At 41.2% G+C, this 23,101-nt stretch overlaps 1 protein-coding gene across 1 annotated transcript; it reads right to left on the bottom strand.

Annotated features, from left to right (window-relative positions):
• Positions 1 to 23,069, bottom strand: LOC117702433 (disks large homolog 5-like). Its single transcript, XM_034493597.2, has 6 exons — positions 23,051 to 23,069; positions 20,658 to 20,798; positions 19,664 to 19,826; positions 18,354 to 18,485; positions 17,484 to 17,670; positions 1 to 69 (listed from the first exon to the last, which is right to left on the bottom strand). Exons 1-6 carry the CDS (start codon positions 23,067 to 23,069, stop codon positions 1 to 3), a joined length of 711 nt encoding a protein of 236 aa, XP_034349488.2.
• Between the last annotated feature and the right edge of the window lie 32 nt (positions 23,070 to 23,101).

Genomic DNA, 23,101 nt, shown 5'->3' with positions numbered 1-23,101 from the left:
TTAAAGAACTTTGAAGATTATGTTACCCTGGGCTGACACCTTGTTGTCAGACTCTTGCAGCTTCTGTTTCTAAGGACGGAAGAAAAATCATTAAAAGGAGGGTTAGAGAAACTGCTAGTGACTGGGATAAGCCACACAACCACAGGGAAAAGGGTCCAGTTCTGAGCACCCAGCTTGTCCTTCAGTATCCCCATCGCTGGCTAGAATCTTTATAATAAAGTTGATACACCAGAAGTTTAAATAAATTAGCTCTTACAACTAAGTCTGTATACCTAAACTGCACTCAAATACTTTTATCACATTTATTTACTTATTATAGGCATGTGGATGAATGACACTGTACTCATGTGGAGGTCTGATGATCACTCTGTGTGGTCGTCACAAGAAGCAAGGGTTGAGAGGACCTCAAAATAAACCTGTAGCTCCAACTCCAGAGACTTCTCCTCTCATCAGGAAGTTCTGCAGATTCAACTCAGACTCCAGAAACTATAAGCCCAGTATGGGCAGTGGCTTGGTGCACTTTTGCCTCTTGCACCTGCCCAGTTTAGTTGTTTACTTGTGGGAGCACCAGATGCCTGCGCCATCTTGTAATGGCGAATGTTGTCACCGCTCGCCGCGACTCCTAACAGAAATATGTTAGTATGGCTAAAGAATTAAAATTAAAAGGAGCTAGTTGGGGTACTGCTTAGCTCCAACACAGGTCTCCAAACCCTGACACAATCTGATTTTGTTTTTAATCACAGAGAAGTAGTTAAATGCTTTACCATAACTGAAAAACCACCCTAGCTGTAATAACACATCTCTTCCTCCCCAATCTCCCCTTCTTTCATCTCTCCCCCTCCTTCTTTCCCCTCCTTTCCTTTCTTTCTGTTCTTTTTTCTGGGGATGTGTGCCCAAGACTTCATGCGGAACTACTGATCCAGAACATGCAGGCACTAAGGAGTCTGATCAGAATCTGCCTTCTGTCATTGCTGATGACGTCCTGGCAATAGTCATGTTTGTCCTTCATTCTACTTTGGGTAGCATCTGTTCATTTCCATGTATTTCTGCTTGCTCAGGGCCTTCACATTCATAAGAGAAGATCGATCGCTTACACACAGCAACACAGACCTCTTCTCAGCAGCTTTTCTGAGTTCTCATAGCACCTTAGCTCCCTATTTCTTGTTTTATTTTAAACACAAAACTACCTAAGTGCTAATATGCATATTTTTAAGGGTTTGCTCATGTGCAATTGAAATGCTAAGTTCTGAACCCCAAGACCTGGTTGCTCCAAGATAAAAGGATCTTCATGTACACCAGCCTTTGTTGTGTAAACCTTGCTCCCCAATTTAAAACTATTGGTTAAATGAAACTGGCAAAAGCCAATTACTGGGGGGAAAAAGAGTGAGGTAAAGTGTGAGTTTCCAGGCTGTGGGGGTGGGGTGTGGGTCACAGGTAGGGACCACAAGGAGAAGAGAGGATTGAGATAGGAGGAGATAGTATAAAGATACAGATAGAAAAAAGGCAGGGGAGGAAGAGGAGGAGAAGGCGAAGGAGACAAAGAAAACAGGAGATCTCCTTTAGTCCTGATGGACCAGCAGCAGGTGTCAGACTGTGATGCCTCTCCAGGATGCCAGACTGCTGCAGCATCAAGAACCCAGAAATTTTTCAACATCAAGTATTTGGGGAATACAGTGGGGTAGTAGCCAGATCTTGGGGGTCAGTATTTACCATTTGAATACATAGCAGTACTGGATCAACCCGCTATATATTCCTTCAGTATATTAATAAGTACTTACTAAGAACACTGTGTTACAAGAAAACCTACAGAATCAACTAATGTGGGGTCATAGAGGCTCAGAGACTGAACTGACAACCAGGGAGCCAGCATGGATCTGACCTAGGCAATTCTGCATATGTTATGGTTGTGTTTACTTTGGTCTTCTTGTGGTAATCCTAAGAGCAGGAGAGGAGGATGTCTTTATCTCTTTCTTTTGCCTCTTAAAGAACACTTTGACTCCTACTGTGTTGGGTTGTTCCAGCCTTGATATGAGGGGAGGTGCCTAATCTTGGTGCAACTTGATGTACCATGTTTGTTTGATATGCTGAGAGGCTTCCCTTTTTCTAAAGGGAAATGAAGGAGGAGTAGGTGCGCCAGAAGCAGAGATAAGGGGAGGATCAGGAAGGAGAGGAAACAAGGGCAGCTCTGGACAGGATGTAATAATATATGAGAGAACAAATAGTAAAAGAACACTGTGTTACATGCAGTGTTGTGGTAAAACCCGTATATTCAACCTCGTTACTTAGAGTCCTGCAAAGACATTGTACTTGGAAGACAAACATCTGTAATCAAAGTGCAAGAAAACAGAAAACAGGAAATGGGGAAGCTATGTTTAATTTCACTCCAAGTTTGAACTTTCTATCAGCTTCATTTTGCTGCTTTGAAAGCATTTGAAATGTGGGTATATATTCAGCATACTGATGCAAATCCTTCTACATCCCTTAGAGATAGTAGCCAATGACTGTTTGTCTGTAAGTGTCTATAAACATATGGGGAAATGACTGCATGACTCAGAGCTATGGTTAAACACATGACAGACTTTTGTTAAAGAGAAGAGGAAATGGAGACAAATCTGCTTCTCCATCTTCTCTTCCCTTACCTTTATGCAAAGCCCAACTGAGGCTGTGCACTGAGGAAGAACTGGGCAAAGGTCAGAGGGAGTTGTCACCATGGTCTTCCAGTAATCAAGAATGGTTTGAGAAAGAGAAAGGAGGTAGTTGGGGCAACAGTGGACTAACAGACTCAAGGATGAGAACACAATGAGAGAGGCATTCAAGATGGAAGGAAAAGTGAACAAGCAAGGCAGGCAGTGAAGAAAAGTGAGGTAAAGCCTTGCACAACACAAGGATGTGTAAGAATGTAATTTCAGGTCTCAGCTTGAACTTAAAATTAAAAAATTCTTAAGTTTGAGTCAAATATTAGCTGCCCCAGAGGCACATCCCAGGAAGAGCACATTCCAAAGACTCAAACAAACATTCCAGGAAAAAAAGACCCAAGATATGAGTTTATGGGCCCATAACACAGTAAACCTGGATAAACAGAAGCTACTTAAACTGACCTTTTTTGTTGTAAAAAGATAAGGTGAAATTTTGAGTTACTTAGAAACCAGGCCTGGGAACAGAAACCATGCCTGGGAATGGCTGTTGGAGTTTTGCCTTTATGATTATTGTTTAAGAATAATTGTATATACAGAGCAGTAGTGATAAAAACTGCTTGGTATTGGTACAGAGACAGAAAGGACGATCAATGAAACAGAATTGAGGACCCAGAAATGAACCCGAATACCTATGGTCACTTGATATTTGACAAGGGAGCTAAATTCATCCAGTGGAAAAAGGACAGCATTTTCAACAAGTGGTGCTGGCTCAACTGGAGGTCAACATGTAGAAGAATGCAAATTAATCCATTCTTATCTCCTTGCATAAAGCTCAACTCCAAGTGGATAAAGGACCTTCACATAAAGCCAGGTACACTGAAAATATTAGAAGAGAAGTTGGGGAAGACCCTCGAATACTTAGGCACAGGGGAAAAGTTCCTGAACAGAACACCAATGGCTTATGCTCTAAGATCAAGAATCGACAAATGGGACCTCATCAAATTGCAAAGCTTCTGTAAGGCAAAGAACACTGTCAACAAGACAAAACGGCAACCAACAGATTGGGAAAAGATCATTACCAATCCTACATCTGATAGGGGGCTAATATTTAATATTTACAAAGAACTCAAGAAATTAGACTCCAAACAACAAAATAACCCCATTAAAAAATGGGGTACAGAGCTAAACAAAGAATTCTCAACTGAGGAAACTCGAATGGCCGAGAAGCACCTTAAGAAATGCTCAACATCCTTAGTCATCAGGGAAATGCAAATCAAAACAACACTGAGATACCACCTCACACCAGTCAGAATGGCTAAGATCAAAAACTCAGGTGATAGTAGATGCTGGCGAGGATGTGAAGAAAGAGGAACACTCCTGCATTGTTGGTGGGGTTGCAAGCTGGTACAACCACTTTGGAAGTCAGTCTGGCGGTTCCTCAGAAAATTGGACATAGCACTACCTGAGGACCCAGCTATACCACTTCTGGGTATATACCCAGAAAATGCCCCAACATATAACAAGGACATATGCTCCATTATGTTCATAGCAGCCCTATTTATAATAGCCAGAAGCTAGAAAGAACCCAGATGCCCTTCAACAGAGGAATGGATACAAAAAATGTGGTACATTTACACAATGGAATATTACTCAGCTATTAAAAATAATGAATTCGAGAAATTCTTAGGTAAATGGATGGATCTAGAAAATATCATCCTGAGTGAGGTAACCCAATCACAAAAGAACACACATGGTATTTACTCACTGATAAGCAGAGATTAGCCCAAAAGTTTGAAACAACAAAGATTCAACTACCAGATGACACGAAGCTCATGAAGAAGAAAGAACAAGTGAGGATGCCTAGGTCTTTCTTAGAAGGAGTAACTAAATAACCAAGGGAGCAAATATGGAGACAAAGTGTGGGTCAGAATCTGAAGGGGGGGGGTTGTAGGGAGACCATTGTGTCTGGGTATTCATTCCATAGGCAGTCACCAAAAATAGATGCTGATAGGGATGTCAGGATGGGAAAGCTGACAGCAGCCTGATAAGGCTGTCTCCTTAGAGGTCTCTCAGAGTCGGACATACCCAGAGACAGATACCCACAGCTATCCATTAATCTGATCAAAGTTCCCAATGGAGGAGTTAGAGAGTAAATTGAAGGAACCGTGAACCGTAAGGGCTGGTGGCCCTGTGAGGAGAGCAACAATACCAACCAGCCAGAGTTCCCCAGGGTCTAAACCACCAGCCCAGGAGCACATAGGGAGAGACACATGACTCCAGCTGTATATGTAGGGGAGGATGACCCTGTTGGGCATAGGTGGGAGACAAGATCATTGGTACCCTGAAGGCTGAGCACTGAGGGGGGGGATCTGAGGGTGGGGAGGGAGGCTGGGGGTAGGTGGGTAAACACCTTCATAGAGGCAGGAGGAGGGGGGATGGGATAAGGGGTTCCTGGGTGGTGGGGGAAATATGGTAAGGGGATAAAATTTGAAATGTTAATATTATATCCAATAAAAGAGGGGAAAAATAGAAAAGCGGTTAGAACCAACATTCTTAATAAAATGTCAGCCCTCTTTTAAAACTTTTAAAAAAAAACTATCTTGATACTAAAATTTGTTTTGAGAATTGTATATTGCAGAATGATCAGCCTTGGTGTATCTACTCAACAAGCAAGCTGGGCAGACCTGCTCAAACCTCTGAGGTCCGTGAATTCCATCTGGAGGCAGCGAAGACACAGCATCAGAGGATTGTCAACTTGCTCTCCTCCCCCCACTCCTCTTCTAATATCTCAACGCCCATAATCAGCTTGAAGAAGCTAATGATGAGTCAGCAGCCCTATTCCCTGGGCATGGGGACTAAGTTGGTAAATGTTGGGCTGTCTCCCTAGGGAAAAGTAGTGGTTTTGTCGGAATAGAGAGGATTAGCTAGGGTTTATTGCATAGCCATAACCTATTAGTAGAAATCTGTATAATTAATATCAAGATGAAGATATAAATTCTTAAATGGCACCAATTTACTTTGTTTACAAATTTTAAGGTTTTCATTGGCATGAGCTTCTTAGTGATATAAGAGTGAGATGAATATTGTTACTCTCATAGGCATTGTACCAGTATAACACATTTAGGAATACAAAGCTTAGACCCAGTCCTTCTTTAACTTTTTTAACTGATTTGAGATGGTCAGCCTGTGAGTTAAGGGACTATAGCAAATTCATGACTTGGAGTTTATTATAAGGGTGTTCTCTATGTTTTATTTAGAAATAGCTGAGTGGAGTTAACAGGCAACAGTCCAGATTACCTTACATGGATAGCTGGTTTTCAAAACATCAGAAATCCTTAGAATTGACATGACAAACATTTCAGTATTAATGTTCATTTTCATTTGAGACCTGTCTGCTCAGGACAGCTTCCTATGTTAAATTCTAAGAAGAAATTGAGCATCCTTGGAGTTACTCCAGTTGTGGTGAGACAGCCACTAGGCAAGAATTGCCACTTTTCTTCTACAGACAACTTACTGTCCAGAAAAGGACACACTTGCAGAATAGTCGACTGATTATATCTGCCTAGACAGAGTAATCAGCCCTTAATAATTCTGCAGCACTAAGGTCTGTCAGATGATCCTGGGCCAGAAGGCAGAAGAACAGATGCTCCAACGTTTTGAAGTAGAGCGAGTGTCCAGGTGTTCAGAGGTCTCTATAAATTGGCTAAGTTTTAGAAGCTATGCTTTGTGCTTCCCACAATTATAGTCAACTCAGTCATTCTGGATTTCTGACGGGGTTGAAAACTTATAGCTATTTACTTTGAGAGAAAAGATCTGAGTGTATGGTCATCAGCTGACATTCATCCTAAAGCCAAGGAAAAAGCCAGGTTCAGAACTAAGTGTTTTAGTTAGGATAGATGACAGAGGTGCTGGTTAGTCAACAAAAGGATGGACTGGGTATTAGGACTATCTTGTACCTCACTGGTACAAATAGGCATAATTATGCTCTAATTGCATTTTGAGAGAAAAGTTTCCTTTTAACAGGAAGGGTGATGTGTAGGAGGAGCTAAGGTGGGAGGAGTACTGAGAGGAAAAAAGGAGTAAGAAGAGGAGAAGAAGGAGAGGAGAAGCTAGGTGATGAAAGAGAGATAGAGGGGGGAGACAGGGAAGCAGATGTTCATGTATCTCCACCAGTCAAAGATAGTTGATATATCTAGGTTGGGTAGTGGGTTACACCTCTGATTGAACAATACCAAACTTATAAAGCCTATGATTAACATTTCTTAAAAAATGTATAAATGCAAAATGAAAAGGGGGCATGGGATAGGGGTTTTGTAAGGGGGGGGAATGGGGAAAGGGGATGGTATCTGAAGTGAAAATGAAAGATCTAATAAATAAAAATAAAATAAAATAAAATAAAAAGTGAAACAAATTCCAGAAAAAAATTAAAAAAAAGAATAATTGTATAACTACCCTCATAAATTTTGCAAAATAGTATGTAAGCTGCCCTTAGCTTTAATTTGGGGTTCTTCTTGCCTGCATGCAAGAGAACCCTAGTATCCTGGTTGTCATCTGGTCATCTTATCATTAATAAATAAACCTCATATTATTGCAATGATTCCTGTCCTTGAGTGTCTCTCGGGGAGCGTGTTCCCTGGTTTTGCATCTTTAGAGTCCAACAGATGGTTGTTGAGCAGAAGCTCAAAAGTCTATGATTTTGTTGAATATGTTTTCTGTGCCATTGAACTTGTAATCTTCACCCTCTTCTATTTCTGTTATTCTAATATTTTTGATCTTTTCATTGTGTTCTGAATTTTCTGAATCTTTTGGGTTACAGGTATTTTACACTTTGTATTTTTTTTTGACTGACTTGTCAATATCATCTGTGGTATCTCCTATGCCTGAGATTCTTGTTTCTATCTCTTGTATTCTGTTGATGTTGTTTGCATCTTTAGCTCCTGATCTCTGTTGTAGGTTGTCCATCCACTGGGTTTCCTACATCTGTGATTTCTCTAAGGTTCTTTTGCTCTTGTGTTTTCTTGTTTTTTTTATTTCTTTATATTTCTAATGTTATCCCCCTCCACAGATTCTCCTCCATAACACACTTTTATTCCACCTCCCCATGACTTTATGCAGGTGCTGCCTCACCCACCAACCCATTCCTGCCTCAGCCCCTAGCATTTCCCTACCCTGCACATGGAGCTTCCACTGGACCAACCTCAGCTGCTCCTTTCCCAGAAAGGGTCTCTCAGAGCCTGGAAATCCTGTGGGTTACAACCAAGGGTATAGATCACAACACCCAAAGAATGATCCCATTGTATAATTGCCATGATGGCAAACACTTAATGAAAATACACATATGGTCACAACTTATCTTTGATGACCCTTATTGTACTTCATCTTACCTTAGCTTCTGTAAGTACTTTTTATTAACACATTAAACAGAGAAATTATCCTCTCATTAGTCATGATACATTTGTCCTACTCTGATATTTGATACTGGGTCTGAAGAACACAGTGAATAACTTTTACCAGTTTTGAAAAACACAAGATTTCTGAAAGCTTTTTAAAAAATTATTATTTAGATTGCACCTCAAGGGAAAAGAACTCCAATGCCTGAAGCAATCATGCTAATTCCCCACACTACACAGCAATCTATTCTTCCCAGATAAATCCAGTTCTTCCTCTTCCTCTTCATCCCAAGGTCAAACCTATCAAAGTACCCTTAGAAAACACTATGGCCCTCTAATAGATTGATTTGATTGATTTGTGAATTGAAGCCTCAGTCTCCTAAATCTGTAATCTTGTTTAGTAATAGACTGTATAGTCCTTTAAATAAGAATGGACACCATAGGCTCATATGCTTGAATGATTAGTCACTGGAGAGTGGCACTATTTGAAAAAAAATAGGAGGTGCAGCCTTCGAGAAGATGGACTTTGAGGTTTCAAAAGCTCATGCTAGGCCCAGTTCTATACCTGCCTCTATGCCTACAGCTCAAAATGTAGCTCTCTACCAGTGCTCCAGTGTCTAACAGCATATTGACAAACTATCCACCAAGAGGATAATGTCCTAAACTCCTGAAACTGTAAGTGAGCCCTCCATGAAATGCTTACTTTCACAAGAGTTACCTTGGATATGCACAGCACTCGAATATTATCAAGGACAGACAACATAACATAACATCTTACATAACATCATCTTACATAACAATGTAAGACAACATCTTACATAACAATGTAAGATGGGGTCTTACAAGGGTCAGATAGATCTGTGCTTAGTCACTATTTTCGTTTTTGAAACCAAATTCCTGACAAAAAGCAAGTTAGGACAAGTCTTATTTTGGTTCACTATTGGGTCATCATGGTGGGGAAGATGTGATGACAGGCATGTAAAGCTGCTTGCTCATTTCTTAGCCAATTAGGAGAAGGGGTAAATGGAATTCCAGCACACAGCTAACTTTCTAGCTTTCTCCCTGTCTCCTTCTGAATTGTGTTTTTGATTAAAATATATCTATAACATTCCCTCCTCTTCACTTCAACTACACCTGTGTGTCCTACTCACTATAAACTACACAGTCTCTTTTTTAAAATTACACTTTTTATACACACTAGAATAAATATATAAGTGTAGCCTGATAAGTCCATGTATTGTTGTCTACTTGTTGATGTTTTGTTATTCTATTAAAGATGTCTACTGTGTAATAGATAACCAGTAAGAGGGCTCATGCTGGGGAACACTAATTCTACCTCTCTCAGCTGCTGCTAATTGCCCACAGCTCTTTATTTAGATCTGGAACCCTGTGAGACTACTCCATCCATGTTGGCATGTCAGCAGATGTTATCATTGTCCAGGTCTCATTTCAGCAGCCATATTGTTGAGATATTATGGATGTGGCTTCCCTGTGATATCAAGAAGACAAAGTCTCACAGCAGACTTGCTAGTCCTCAGACTCTTACAACCTTTCTGCCCCCACTTCTGAGATGGCCCCACAGCCTAATGTATAGGGATTGTGTTGTACATGTATCAAATGGTGCTGGGCAGCCTACAGTCAGTGGTTACCTGCATTTTGATGAGTATGGTCTTTGTCTCCTGCAATAAGAAGCTTCCTTAATAAAGGGTGAGAGCCTTACTTATCCATGTATAGAAGGATAAGTACTCAGAATACAGTTGGGATTTGTGCTGGTTTAGGAAAGCGGCAGTAGCATGTTCCCCAAGACCCATGTCCTGACTACTCACAAACAGTTGGCTAGGTTGACAGTTGTCATTTCCCTCCTGTTGAGCACTCCTTGAGTCCAATTAGACAGTTGTTGGTTACCCCCAAGATATAAGTACCACTTTTGCATCTTTGGAGAGAACTTGCCATGTTGTGGTTCACTGGCTTTGTAGGTAGAAGTATTGACTGCTTCCCTGTCTTTTCAGCTTGGATTTCACCCTCTGGTAGTGTGAAAACTACTCAGAGTGGAAGCTCTGGGTCAGAACTTGCTTGAATTCTTTAAGTCATATGTTAAAATCTGTAGTATGTTCAGCAATGGGGAATTACCTTCAGATCCTGGGAGGCAACCAAAGACAACATCTGCTATTCAGTTTCTGACTACCTACCCATAGTGTCCTAATCGGCCTACAACTGATCGTAATTAGTGGATCTAGAGATGAGAAGCAAGGTGGATGGAAAGAACAAAAGAGATGTCAGGCTGCATTGAGAGTGTTAAAACAGACTCTAGGGGGGCAGCTTCAGTAAGACAGTGCACTTAAGGGGAGATCAAAGGCTATTTAAACCTTTGGAGGGTGAGTAAAAGCTTTCAGGTTGAGTGTATATCATTGGCTGGGGCCAGTGTGCTGAAGATGCCTCATTAGCACAAGGAGGAATTCCAGGTGGTGCTGGACATGACCTTATAAGGTAAAGTAAAGTTTACCCTGTCTATTTAGCTATATGATCTCCTATGGTGGGCAAATGTGAGGGCATGGATCTACATGCACTGCGACAATTAGGCTTGGTCATTTTCACAATATTAATCTTACCAGTCTGTGGTTCTGTGAGGTCTTTCTACCCTCTAGTGTCATCTTCAATGTCTTCAGTGTTTTAGACTTTAGATGTCTTTTATGTACTTGGTTAGGTTTACTCCAAAATATCATTTGCTTTTGTAGGCTGTTGTGAATCCAATTGTTTCCTTGATTTCTTTCTCAGGGTATATTTATCATTGTTAATTGTGCTGGCTAGTTTATGATCAACTTGACATTAGCTAAAATCAATTGGAAAAAGAGAGACCCTCAACTGAGAAAATGCCTCCGTAAAGGTGGCCTATATGCAACTTTATTGGACAATTTCCTGATTAATTATTGTTAGGAGTGGGTCCAGCCCACTGTGGGTGTTGCCAACTGAAGGCCTGGTTCTGAATATTATAAGAAAGTAGGTTCCATAAGGAGTAAGCCAGTGAGCAATGTTTCTCCACGGGTTCTATTTCAGTTTCTGCCTCCATGTTTCTGCCTATGTTTAGACCATAGTCTTCCTAGTGACTTCCAGGCAAATGAGTGTTGTTATAGAAGCAGAACCTAAACATAAGAAGTGGATCATGAAAACCACCTGAGACAAAACATGGTTGCAAGGTGAGCATCATGACAAAGTGGTCATAACAGGTGGTCATCAACAGAGGTGTTGGTGATTTTAATTAGAATAAACAAAGGCATTTTTGCCATTCTGAAACAGCTAGTACAGAACCATTTGAGTTAAGGTTATTGGTTGAGCATAGCCCAATCCTTGAGATATATTTAATCCTATCCAGCAATGAAAATAATTTTCCTTCACTATAAAATGGTTTTCAAGACTAAGATGGAGGCAGGCTGGGTGATCAATATTATCTCTAAACGGCTATTTGTTGTCTAGGAGAGATTCGAAAATGTGTGAATTCCAATAGGAGTGGGAGAGAGGATCTTAAAAGAGTTGCAGGAGAGGAAACCATAATTTGAATGTATTGTATTGAAAACATTTTCAATAAAAAATGTAGAAAAAGAAAGAAAAATATGTCTGCATTCTACTTTCAATTTTAAGTTATAAATAAAGCTAAATTCAAAACTAAAAGATGGCAGATGAAAAATATCCTGGCAACATCTACCATCACTCTCCCTTGCTAGTCTTGAACTGAAATACTCACCACCACAGTCCTGTGTCCTCTGCTGCAGGCTCCATCCCCTGGGTTTGTATGGAGCTTACTCTAAACACTGTTTTGATGGTACTTCAACATGATTTATTTACCACCTTTAGGAGAGTTCTCAATTCTGCAGTTCATCTGATAAACCCAATCTGCATTGTCATGCAGGAAGTGGGACATGAGAGATCAACTCCAACCCTAACAATAAGATATCCAGAGGCATGATCAGGAAGCCACTCTAATGCCCTACATGGAGGCCTCAAAGTTTAAACACTGAGCATGCCTACCCCAGGAATGTGACCCTACAGGACTCAAGAATCTTCTCTCTTTGGTTGGGTGTGACCCAGTGCAGATAATACACCACTCAAGGAAGGACAAAAGTCCAGGCAGTGGTTTGACAGATGGCTTATCCACTTGAGAATTTGTTTCTCAGAGAACCTAAAGAGCAATGATTAACAATCCTCTGTCACTTCAGTTCCACGTGGAATCCACTGACCTCTTCTGGCCTGGCCTCTGGGGACTTGCAAGCATGTAGTGCAAAAACCTACAACAGGAAAAACACCCATACATATAAAAGAAATAACTCAAAAACAGCAACAATGCCTCCAAATTTTCTTTATAAAAAACAAATTTTTATAAAAAGCATCAAATACATTGTCCAGACCAAGAGCAAAAAAGAAAAAGAAACCATCATTATCATTAGAACAACAATAAAAAAAAAACAAAGGACAAAAAAAAAATCCAACCTGGAAAAAAATAACCAACATCTCCAAAAGGGTCTTGAAATTCATTATCTCTGTTGGGAATTCATAAGTGATGCTATATTTCAAGAAAACAAGAGGCATACAGCTCCATCATTACTGATTTCTTTTATACTCCTTTATTGAATATTTTTATTTCTTGGGATGTATTAGAGAAATACACTTGTGTTTCTAATTTATTCAACTTAATCATCCACATGGTAGTACATTTTTAAATAGCTAAATTTATAACAACAAAGACACAGCATGGATACATTTTTCATCATGAAGTTGAGATCCACAGACTTTGACACACTATCCATATCAAAAGCACAATTTTCTGTGTAGCTGTGACTGGCTGGGAACTAATAATGAAGCCTAAGCCACATGCTACTTGAAGATGTCCATTCCTACCTGATACTTCCAGTGTTATAGGACAGTGAAACACATGTGAATACAGAAGGTCTCATGAGGAAAAAATTGGTGATTACGTTTTTATCCACGAAAATACATTAAATTTATTGAATACCAACTTAAAGTGGGGGAGTCAATATATATAGTATATAAAATTAGTAAAACAACAAATTAATAACATAACAAAAAATAAAAAACAACAAAACTTCAAAAAAAAAAACAAAGAAACCATATACTCAAAGCAATCAAAATTCTAACCAAATCCGAAACATTATAATTAAACTAAGAAGCACTCTTTAGCTGCAGATTTTACAGCACAGACCTACAGCCTGTTACTGGCCTTGGACATATTGTCCAAAGTCTGCCAACGATAGTAATAATCACTTCAACATGTGCACTCCTTGTGAAGAGTTGTGTCTGAGGGAAATCTTGACCTGGTCTGCCTGTTTGAGCTTCAGGAGGAGTATTTCAGACCTAGGGGAGGAAGAGACAAAGGCCTGTTGAGGACCTGCCATGTCAGCTATCCAGCAAACACCAACTTTATTGAACAGGAAAATCCAGTATGACCTTTCAGCCTAAGATCATTCCCTGTATCCCCAAAGGAGAAGAGCCACAGAGCACCTGGGCCTGGGATTTTTCTCAGATTTAAAAAATGGCTTGAAAGTGAACAGTGAACTACACACTGTGCTGGAGTTAAAATAAAACACCACATTTCTCCAATGGTCCATATATATTATACTGAAAAATAACTGTGTAGCAATGTCTGAATCAAACACAATATGCCTTCTGGGAACCTAGCCACCACTGAAGTGAAGGCTCTTATTATATCTGGAGTGCAGGAACCTGCCTGGTTCAGGTTCCTGAACCCCTGCATCTGTGACTCCCCAGAGAAACCATCTCACAGGAAATCCATGCTCACTGAAGAGATACTATAATCAGCAAGAGTGTGCTGCATGCAAATCTTCCCAAGGGAAAGCCTTGAACTTTAAAACAAATATTTATGAAGGACAAAGGATACACCTGCTATATTTATAGTTGCTGTGGTATTATTTGTGGGGTGACTTAAGGGACAATAGGCTCAGGTCATACCAGAGAGCTCAGAAGGGAAGAAAGAATACACAATCCACACAAACTCTGTGGATCACAAGAATGATCATGGACAGGATTTCTTTTAAACTAGATCAGAACAATATTCTGAGCTGCTCCTAGGTGACTGAGGGAGAGAATCATGTGGAAGGCCTGAGACCCAAAAATACAGTTATACAGGTATAGGAAATCTTCTTGGCTCCTGCTATCCCATCCAAGTACCTCATATCTCAGAGACAGCAAAATGATCCTGCATTGTTTGAGCCCAGCAATGGACACACACACACACATACACACACAAGCACACACTCACACTAACACATACATAGACACACACACAATCACACCCAAAGACAGACACACACATTCCTGAACACACACAAGCACATGTTCATACATACAGTTGCAGGGACATTTTGACTTTCCCAGTTCATGTTAATATAAGAGGTCATCCAGGACACTATAAAGCCATAAGAAATAAACCCTTGAATTGAAAAATCCTGTAGAGAGATCTCAGCAATTAGGAGCACTGATTTTTCTTTTGGAAGTCCTCAGTTCAATTCCCCAAAACCGCAAGGTAGCCTACAAACCATCTTAGTAAAATCAGATGCCCTCTTCTGGTGTGTCTGATGAGAGAGACAGTGTACTCACAAACATAATCTGAGTAAATTAAAAAAAGAAAAAAAAAAAAAACCTTGAATGGGACGAGAACATAGTAGGCATAGCCTATAGACAGCTCAATAAAATAAATGCTTTTCCCTAATAAACAAAGGATGGAAATATAGAGTTTTGGCCTGGTATGCAAGCCTGCTTAGGAAGTTCCTAAGGCTGTGCACAGTCGGCTTGGTTCCCAGCAAAGGCACATGGGATCAGGGTGGACAAGCCAGTTCCTGCATCTTGATCACTGTTTCCCAGGGACTCTAAAGTTAGCAGCATCTTCCAATAGGCCCTCCATTTTCCACAGCCTGTGTGGCTTTGTAACCATAGCTATGAGCCTGGACAACTAGGAAATCTCTGTAACTAGGATGCAAAGTGAGACTTTTCTTCACATAAGGAGATTCTGTCTGGGATATTTTGTGGAAAATAAGTCTGACTAGTTCAAGACCAAATGGTCGTTTGTATGATCACCCTAGGCAATAGTCCGTAGAAGGGCTGGACTACAGTATACTTGCTCACTCCTTGACTGAAGAACATCTGGATAGTTTCTACTTCAGGGCAACTCTGTGAAGTACCACTAGAACCATGATTTGCAATAATTTCCTCTGTGGACACCTACTTCTTGTTCTCGAGTGGCTGGGTCAATTGGGACTACAGAAACTATACAGTTTCTGAAGAGTTGGACATGGCTTCTCACAGGGCTGCCCCATTTTATAGCATCAGCCATGTCTGAAGTTCCTCTTTTCTTCCAGCCCTACTTGAGGATGATTTTAACTCAAACCAAATCACTTTTGATTTCCCACTACCAATGACTGACAATCTGATTTTACACCACTATTTGTCTCCTTTTGTTCTATTGAGCTAGGTGTAGCAGCATGATGACCTGCTGCTCTGTTTCATGTTTCCTTGATGCAAAGTGAACTGACACTGACACTGTGGTGAGCCCCACACTCCCATCTTAGAACAAGAGGCTGGTGTTCAGGTCCATAAGTTTCCTTTGAATAGGACATCCTTGGGGCCACCTTTGTCTCATTGTGCAGCCAGCTGTTGTTGAGCACCCCTTTGTGCCCCATATCCTGCTGTGGTTACAAGAGTTACATGTCTGCTTTGTGGTTGTTCCTCACATGGGTGGGCCTCCAAACCCCGGGCTAGGAAATTGTAATGAATGAAGGAAGGACAGGGAAGTAGAAACTGAAGTCACATGGTAAGATTTCAGAAGGGTGGGCTAGGCTAAATGTGAAATTATTGACTTTTAAGTGTTGGCAACATGGGTTCTGTTTGTTTGATAAAGGTTTGATTAACTCAACTGTGGGTTATATGGAGCCTTTGTGTCTTGGGTAAGACCCATCCTGGCAAACAAACACCCTCCTCCTTTCCCTGCTGATTTGAGCTGAATGACAAGAAATCTCATAAGATGGCAGAGTTGGCCAAGTTGTGTATCTGACACACGGAGCAGACAGCATTAGCTTCTTCTAAGTTAAGAAATTGTTTTCTTACAACAGCAACAAGAAAACTCAAAACAATGAAACATATAAACATGTTCTTCCTCTCTGTGAGTTATGAAAGCTTGTAGCAGTTACTTGAGACAAAGCAATTCGAGGAGCTCTGCCTGGGAGGTGACAGAAGATTCAAAGATGCTGGTCAGATAGCTTAACCAAAACAGAAAGACTGATTAAAACCACATGTAATTAACTGGCCTCTCAACAGGCACATCTATATACATATTGTCACAGACATGCATATGACTCCCCCCTCCCCACACACACATACCAGAAATCATAAGTGAGCAGGAAACAGTAAGGAGACCAAAATGCAGGAGGAACCACTGAATATAGACTGTGAATATCTGATGTTTCATGTGAGACCCAGGACTCTGTAATCAATCCCCTGGGGACTAAATAAAACTTAGTAACTTCTGCAGACTAGGTTAAGAGAGTTTGAGAAATCTTTTTCTTGAAGCCTCACATCTCTCACCCCAAACCTCAGCCTGAGAGATGTCTTTCAAACATCCCTGTTCATCCAGTCAGCTCCTGAATACAAGCTACAGGAAAGAACTCTAGCAACAATGACAGAAACCAGGACTGATGGATGAGCTATCTGTCAGGCTCTGTCAGTATGAACCAAGGTCTAGGCTCAGTTAGGAGACATGTTGCAATGCAGGGTTGAGGAAGAGAAAAGACACAAGACCTCTCCCCCCCACCTTTTTTTTCTTAAATAATTTTTGTTAGATATTTTATTACATTTCAGACGTTATCCCCATTCCTCATCTTCCCCACCCAGAAACTCCCTATCCCATCCCCCTCCTCCTCCTTCAATGAGGATGTACCACCACTGACCCCCCCCCATACACCTACATGCCCTTGAATTCCCCCCTACACTGGGGCATCTAGCCTTCATGGGACCAAGGACCTCCTCTCCCACCTACGTCTGAATAGGCCATACTCCCCTACATATGCATCTGGAGCCATGGGTCCAAAGCAAACTAGCTACAGGCCCTGACTTCATCACTCAATGTTCTGTGCTACTGCAAAGGAGGCAGCCACATAGAACCCCTCTAGTACAATGGCATGTAGGTGTGTAATGTGTGTTCACCCCATCTATCTTAATGAAATTCAGCTTGTAGTTGATCAGGAGTGTGTGCTTGCCAATCATCCAGTTTTTGAGAGAGCCTAACTCCACAGAAAGTCTTGTAAATGATCACAGAACAACTGGATAAGAATTAGGAGAGTGCCTGGACAAGGTGGAGGATGGTTATCTGGGCTTGACATTGTTTATGGTTAGACATGAGGGCAACCTGCTCCTAAGCATCCTCCATGCATCTTACCTGTTGGATATGCTTGGAAAATTTGTCATAGATCTTCATGCTGGTCTCCACACATAGCCTCCTTGTTTCCTTAGAACACACTTCCAGTGTAATCTGCTCCTTAAGCAGCTGCCTGTTTTCATTCCAGAGCATTTTTACTTCACTCTTCATATGAAGAGATTCTGTCAGGAGGTGACAGTTCCTGATGCTGAACCACAAAGAAGAAATGGTGATTATTCCCAGGCACCATCCATCTTCCTCCCACTTCTCCAAGTACCATTTCTTCTCATCATGGGCCCTGATCCCCAGACAGCCCCAGACTACAGACCAGAGTAGCCATGGGACCTCACATATAGGAAGGTGAAATCCAGAAGAAAGCAACATTCCAGAAGACTCAAGGTACTTCTGAAATACCTGACACCAAAAGGGACTCATGTATCTCCCAGAAGAGGACATGGGACCCATGATTGCATATATGGCTTTGGTATTAGAGAACCACCTCTAGGTAGAGACAAGGCAAAGCTTCTCTAGAAGAGAGAAGACCCAACAGATACACATCATTCTATGTGTCTCATGCAAACCAGATCTGTAAATGTGTTTTCAGTGCCCCAGAGACTCAAGGTTGATTGATGTCACCATCAAGGTGCACACCTTTTCTATTTAGTGGATACTGACTTGGGAAGGAAAATGATTGGAGGGGCTCACAGACTCATCACACTTGATAAATATGATTTCAAGAGATCACAATCCTAGAGCCTTTCTTTAAGGGAGGAAGCTTCCTGTTGAGAGGCAAACAGTATAGAACCAGAGTCCTCACTTTGTTTTAAAGAAAATGATGAGCAGACATATTTCGTGCCTAGTGCTGGGAAAACAACAGTGTGAGTCACTCACCTGTAAAGTTGATTATTTTTAGTCAACTCCTGGCACTTATACAAGGCCTCACTGATCTGCTGTGGAATGTTTTTGAGCTTGCTCATCACCTGGTCGTGTTGCATCTCCAGCATGATCATCTCAAAGTTGAACCTGTGGAAGGGTGTGGCCCAAGGAGCAAATAATCGCTGAACTAAGGATTCAAGGATTACATCAATTCAAGTTGAATCGTGAACTACCCCAGCCCATATATGCCACAACCTAATGCCTTTGTACTGGGTCCTCTTGGTGCTTATTAAACGTGTTACACTTGATCTGGGCACAGTAGAGCTAGGGAACTAATAAATGGGAGCTGACCTGCTTTGGTTCCATGAGTGGTCTTGAAGGAATAGATTAGGTCTCCAAGAAGTTTCCAGGAGCCTATGACACAGTCCTGAGTCCAAATTAATCCTGTGATGACACTTTTTCACCTTGTAGACAAGGTTTTCTCAATCCTTGGTTCTATCACTACATAAATTCCACACTTCAGTATTTACAGGGAAAAGATTTTACTGCCTATATCCGGATTTTCTAATGCCCATCAGAGGTGCACACAGAGACCATGTGCTGTGATGCTACAAGTGACCCTCCATGGCCTCATCACTATCATTACCTAAAAAGTCAGTCAGGTAAAGTCTCCAGCCCCATCACACTACACAGACTCCCTGGATCTTAAGTGGAATACACACACACAGACATACATAAACACACATACAGACACACACACACACAGACACACACACACACACACATACACACACACAGACACACATACACTATCACAATGTCAAGTACATACAGTGATGTGACATTATCTCAGTGTAAACTGAACAGAATTTGAAAAAAGCAGTGATGACTTGCCAGCAATCCACTCACACTGAGGGCCAGCATATAGAACCAGGTCCTCCCAGTTGTTAACAGGACTAAATGGACCCAAAGCAGCTCCAGAAAATTACAAAAATGATTCACCATAAACACACAGCAGCTACCATCTCCCACAAAGCAATACCAGTCCAGGCATCTTAAAATGCATGATAAGAGCTCACACACTAATACTGCTATTTCCTGAATGATTCATGCCACAGGCTATAGTTTTCTTTTGAAGGAATCAAAAGAGCTTGTGATCTCATCTCCCTCCTGTCTGAACTTCAAGTTCTGTGTTGAATATCCAATAGCAAAATACATTTTGACATGAGGACAGCCTGGAGTTGTAGCCTCCTGTGATATGTTGAAAACTAGGGTCAACAGAGAGGGCCCAAGATAGTCAACTGAGAACTGGGCATAATGATTACCTGTTGTTCAAATCTTTGACATTATAATGTGCCAGGATTCCCTGGAGTTCGTCTCTCTCATTACTCATTCTTTCGAGGTCCCTTTTGAGCTTCTCCAACCTCTTCATTCTCTGCTCCTGCTCACTGATGGTGTAGGCTTGGGAGGACTCTTTCCCAACAGACCCTTCAGGGAGAGAAACACAAGGAAACTTGTAGGGAAAATATGACAGGGAAAGGAGAAACCATACCTACTCCCACAGAGAAGCCTGAGGAAGAGGGAATTCTAGAGACACAGTGAATTCCTGAAAGAGCAGGAAAGCTATCTTCAAGCTGGACTCCACACCTATGTCCCTGCTCCCAACCACCATCACTAAACATATGGCTCAGTCCCTACTGCAGTCCCACTAACCCTGAAGTGCTTAAGCTTTCCCAGTCAAGAAGAAATTGAGGGTATTGTCAGTTTATATCTGAAGATGTAGTCTGTATTGCTTAGCACAAAAAAGATTGACCATAAACACCAGCACCAAACATCTCCCACAAGCCAACACCTATCCTTGCTTCTTAAATGCATGATGAGATTCCACACACTACTACACTTATCCCAGACTGTAATTCAGCCCACATCATGTGTGTTCCAGACCAAAGTCTCTGAGACCTTGATACTTGACAAGGGGATTATCCCTCTCTGTTCTTGGCATCACATATTCATGTAACCTACAGGAATCTATTGAGGATGAAATGCTTCAGCACTCTATCCTGAGAGCAAGGCTTTGTTATTCTCACAGAACTTTCTTCTGGCATCCTTTGCCACTCAGCAGGAAATTCAGATCTCTCAGCAAAGCAACTGAAGGCTTGTCAATTCCTGGATCCCTGCCAAAGTAATCATCAGAAATTCTGGACTCTGGGTCTGCCATTGAGAAATGTTGAGGCTCCAGATGCTAAGCCCTTCTCCTGTAAGGACTTGCTCAATCGCTGCTCCTCCAGGAAGCTTCCCCATGCACTGCCCGGGACTCACTGTGTCTTCCCCAGGGCCATCTCCTTCTTCCTGCTTTACAGAATGCCTTCTGCCTAGGTCTGGTCTCTGGTTGTATTGTACTGTCCCTATGAAACAGCCTGAGCAGCATGGACAACATGACTGCTTGTGAACCCAGAGGCTCTGAAGGAATGCCCCACAGGCAGTTGGTGTCTCCACAACACTGGTGACATCACAGAAGATTCTTGGGTTCTCCTGGATACAAGAGATTGTCCAGGGAAGTGACTACTGATGATGTCACTGGAAACTGCCATGGCCTACCTGCTGACCAGCTTGCCCCACATTGACCAGTTTCTGAGGTGCCCTTTCCTGGAGTCTCTCTTTCGACTCAGGGGATACACCTTGACAACTTTTCCTTCAAAGCTAGAGATTTCTCTCTGCTTCATTACAAGTCAAGCACTTTGGATGGGAGAGTTGGTTCGGGCCTTGGCATGAGCAGCTCATCTTTGTTAGTACCTAAAGGTCTAGGGTCCTTGCTTGAGGGAGATTCTTCTCCATCATAAATCTACCCTTAGGCACCATTCATGTACCACAGTCCAGTTCCCCAGGGTGTCCTGGTTCTCAAATGCAACAATGGTTCTCCTGCACCTTTAATTGTATGCAAGTTGGATTATATCTAATTATTGTGCACATGCCTTGAGAGGAGACATTGTTTCAATATACTCAGACATGTGTTTCCACAATCCCATTTTTGCAATGTAAACTCCCTTGTTCATGGCAATATAGGAAGGAGTTCAGGTCCAAGGGAATATCCAATTGTAAAGTTTATGTCTCTTCTTCAGAAGATAAAACCCCACTTTCTCCCTTTCTCCATTACAACCAGACATAGTAGGCATCTTGAGCAAAGGTCAACAGGGACATTGGATTGCTGCTCTGTAGTTCCATTAGCCATCACTTCTCCAATATCTACCTTTCTGAGTTCCAGTGAGAACTCAAGAGTTCACTGAGATCCAGTGAAACCTCCATTTAAATGTGTCCAGTAGTTCAGGAAGGACTGTGTTTGGCACTGTCATCTGTGGCTTCTGCCTTCTGAATCTATGGTACAATGTGACTTAACCTCTCAGGTGTAAGAGTGAAAAAATCATGTAAGTCCTTTCCAAATTGTTTGTGTTGTCCTGGGCTACTTCCTTCAGCCAGGTAGTATCACTATGACAATGATCAAAGGTGGCAATTCTGCAGAGAAACAGCAGGGGATTTATTAGGTAAAATGAAAAGGATTTGGAATAATAGTCAATCCTAGAATAGAAATGAATTTCATTATGTGGTTGTGGTTTTATGAGAACAGCAGGAATAGCAGGGTGATTTCAATCAATGAAAGTATGAATTTCATTGTATAGTCTTACTCTTTGCATATATATATATATATATATATATATATATATATATATATATATATATATGTATATAATTTAATTTTGCAAAGATAAGTTTATTAAGACCAAAAATAAAACAATGAAACGGGGGAAAACATCCAGGACAGAAATAAACATGAAGTCTCCTGCTGGGTGTGGCTGCTCCTCTCTAACCTCAGCCTTGGCTCCATACTGAATTCCAGACCAGCACTCGCTAAACTCAAGCCAATTAAACAAAAGCCATCAGTTACAAACAAAATGACAACCATTTTCTGGAGTTAATTACCATTACAAGGTTAATTACCATTACTTAGTGTGGTTCCAATATATCACTTAAAGCAATTCACTGGCCAAATGCACAACCTGAACCAACATCAAAAAGCACTATACTTTTAATATTAACAGTTAGTGGCAAAGTTTTCCTAATACAAGGGGTCTTTTTATTTTTATTTATTTGTTTGTTTATTTATTTATTTATTTATTTATTTATTGGTTTTTTTTTTCTGAGAAAGGGTTTCTCTGTGTAGCCCTGGCTGTCCTGGAACTCACTCTGTAGTCCAGGCTAGCCTCGAACTCAGAAATCAGCCTGCCTCTGCCTCCCAGTGCTGGGATTAAAGGCATGGGCTACCACCGCCCAGGGAGGGTTCTTTTTATAACCATTGTAACTACTTTGTTTTTCTCAAGCACACTCCGTACTGGTACCCAGGTTACTGACTTCACATACAACCACTACCAACAGTAAAAGTTAAAAGCAACATCAGGTTAAAGCATACCTTTACAATACTTGTAAATCACAGGTGGACATAATTTTCCCCCATCCTCCTTTGCTTTGACAAATATATAAGGTTTGTTACAAAAATAATGCAAAAATGTTGAAACCAATCTACTATAACTCAGAAATCTGATCAACTCTTACCCAGTATCCAAAGTCAAGATAAAAAATGATAAAAAAGGCAGGCCTTAACTTACTCCTGGTTCTGGCCATATCATTTCTATAATTCACATGTTCCAAAATACACTAACTTCCAGTCAGCGTCTCCATTAGTTCATAGTCCAGCACTGACTCTCTTGGGG

The sequence above is a fragment of the Arvicanthis niloticus genome, unplaced genomic scaffold (genome assembly GCF_011762505.2).
Source record: "Arvicanthis niloticus isolate mArvNil1 unplaced genomic scaffold, mArvNil1.pat.X pat_scaffold_78_arrow_ctg1, whole genome shotgun sequence".
In the NCBI taxonomy this organism is placed as follows: domain Eukaryota; kingdom Metazoa; phylum Chordata; class Mammalia; order Rodentia; family Muridae; genus Arvicanthis; species Arvicanthis niloticus.
The sequence above is the reverse complement of the archived record's forward strand: the minus strand, read 5'-3'. Positions and strand labels throughout refer to the sequence as shown.

Excerpts from the sequence above, each read along its gene's own strand:
- LOC117702433 (XM_034493597.2), bottom strand. Across the intron at positions 19,827-20,657 it reads ATGGCCCTGGGGAAGACACA|GGTCTGTTGGGAAAGAGTCC; the intron begins GTGAGTCCCGGG and ends CTCTCCCTGAAG. Across the intron at positions 17,671-18,353 it reads AAAAATAATCAACTTTACAG|CATCAGGAACTGTCACCTCC; the intron begins GTGAGTGACTCA and ends TTTGTGGTTCAG.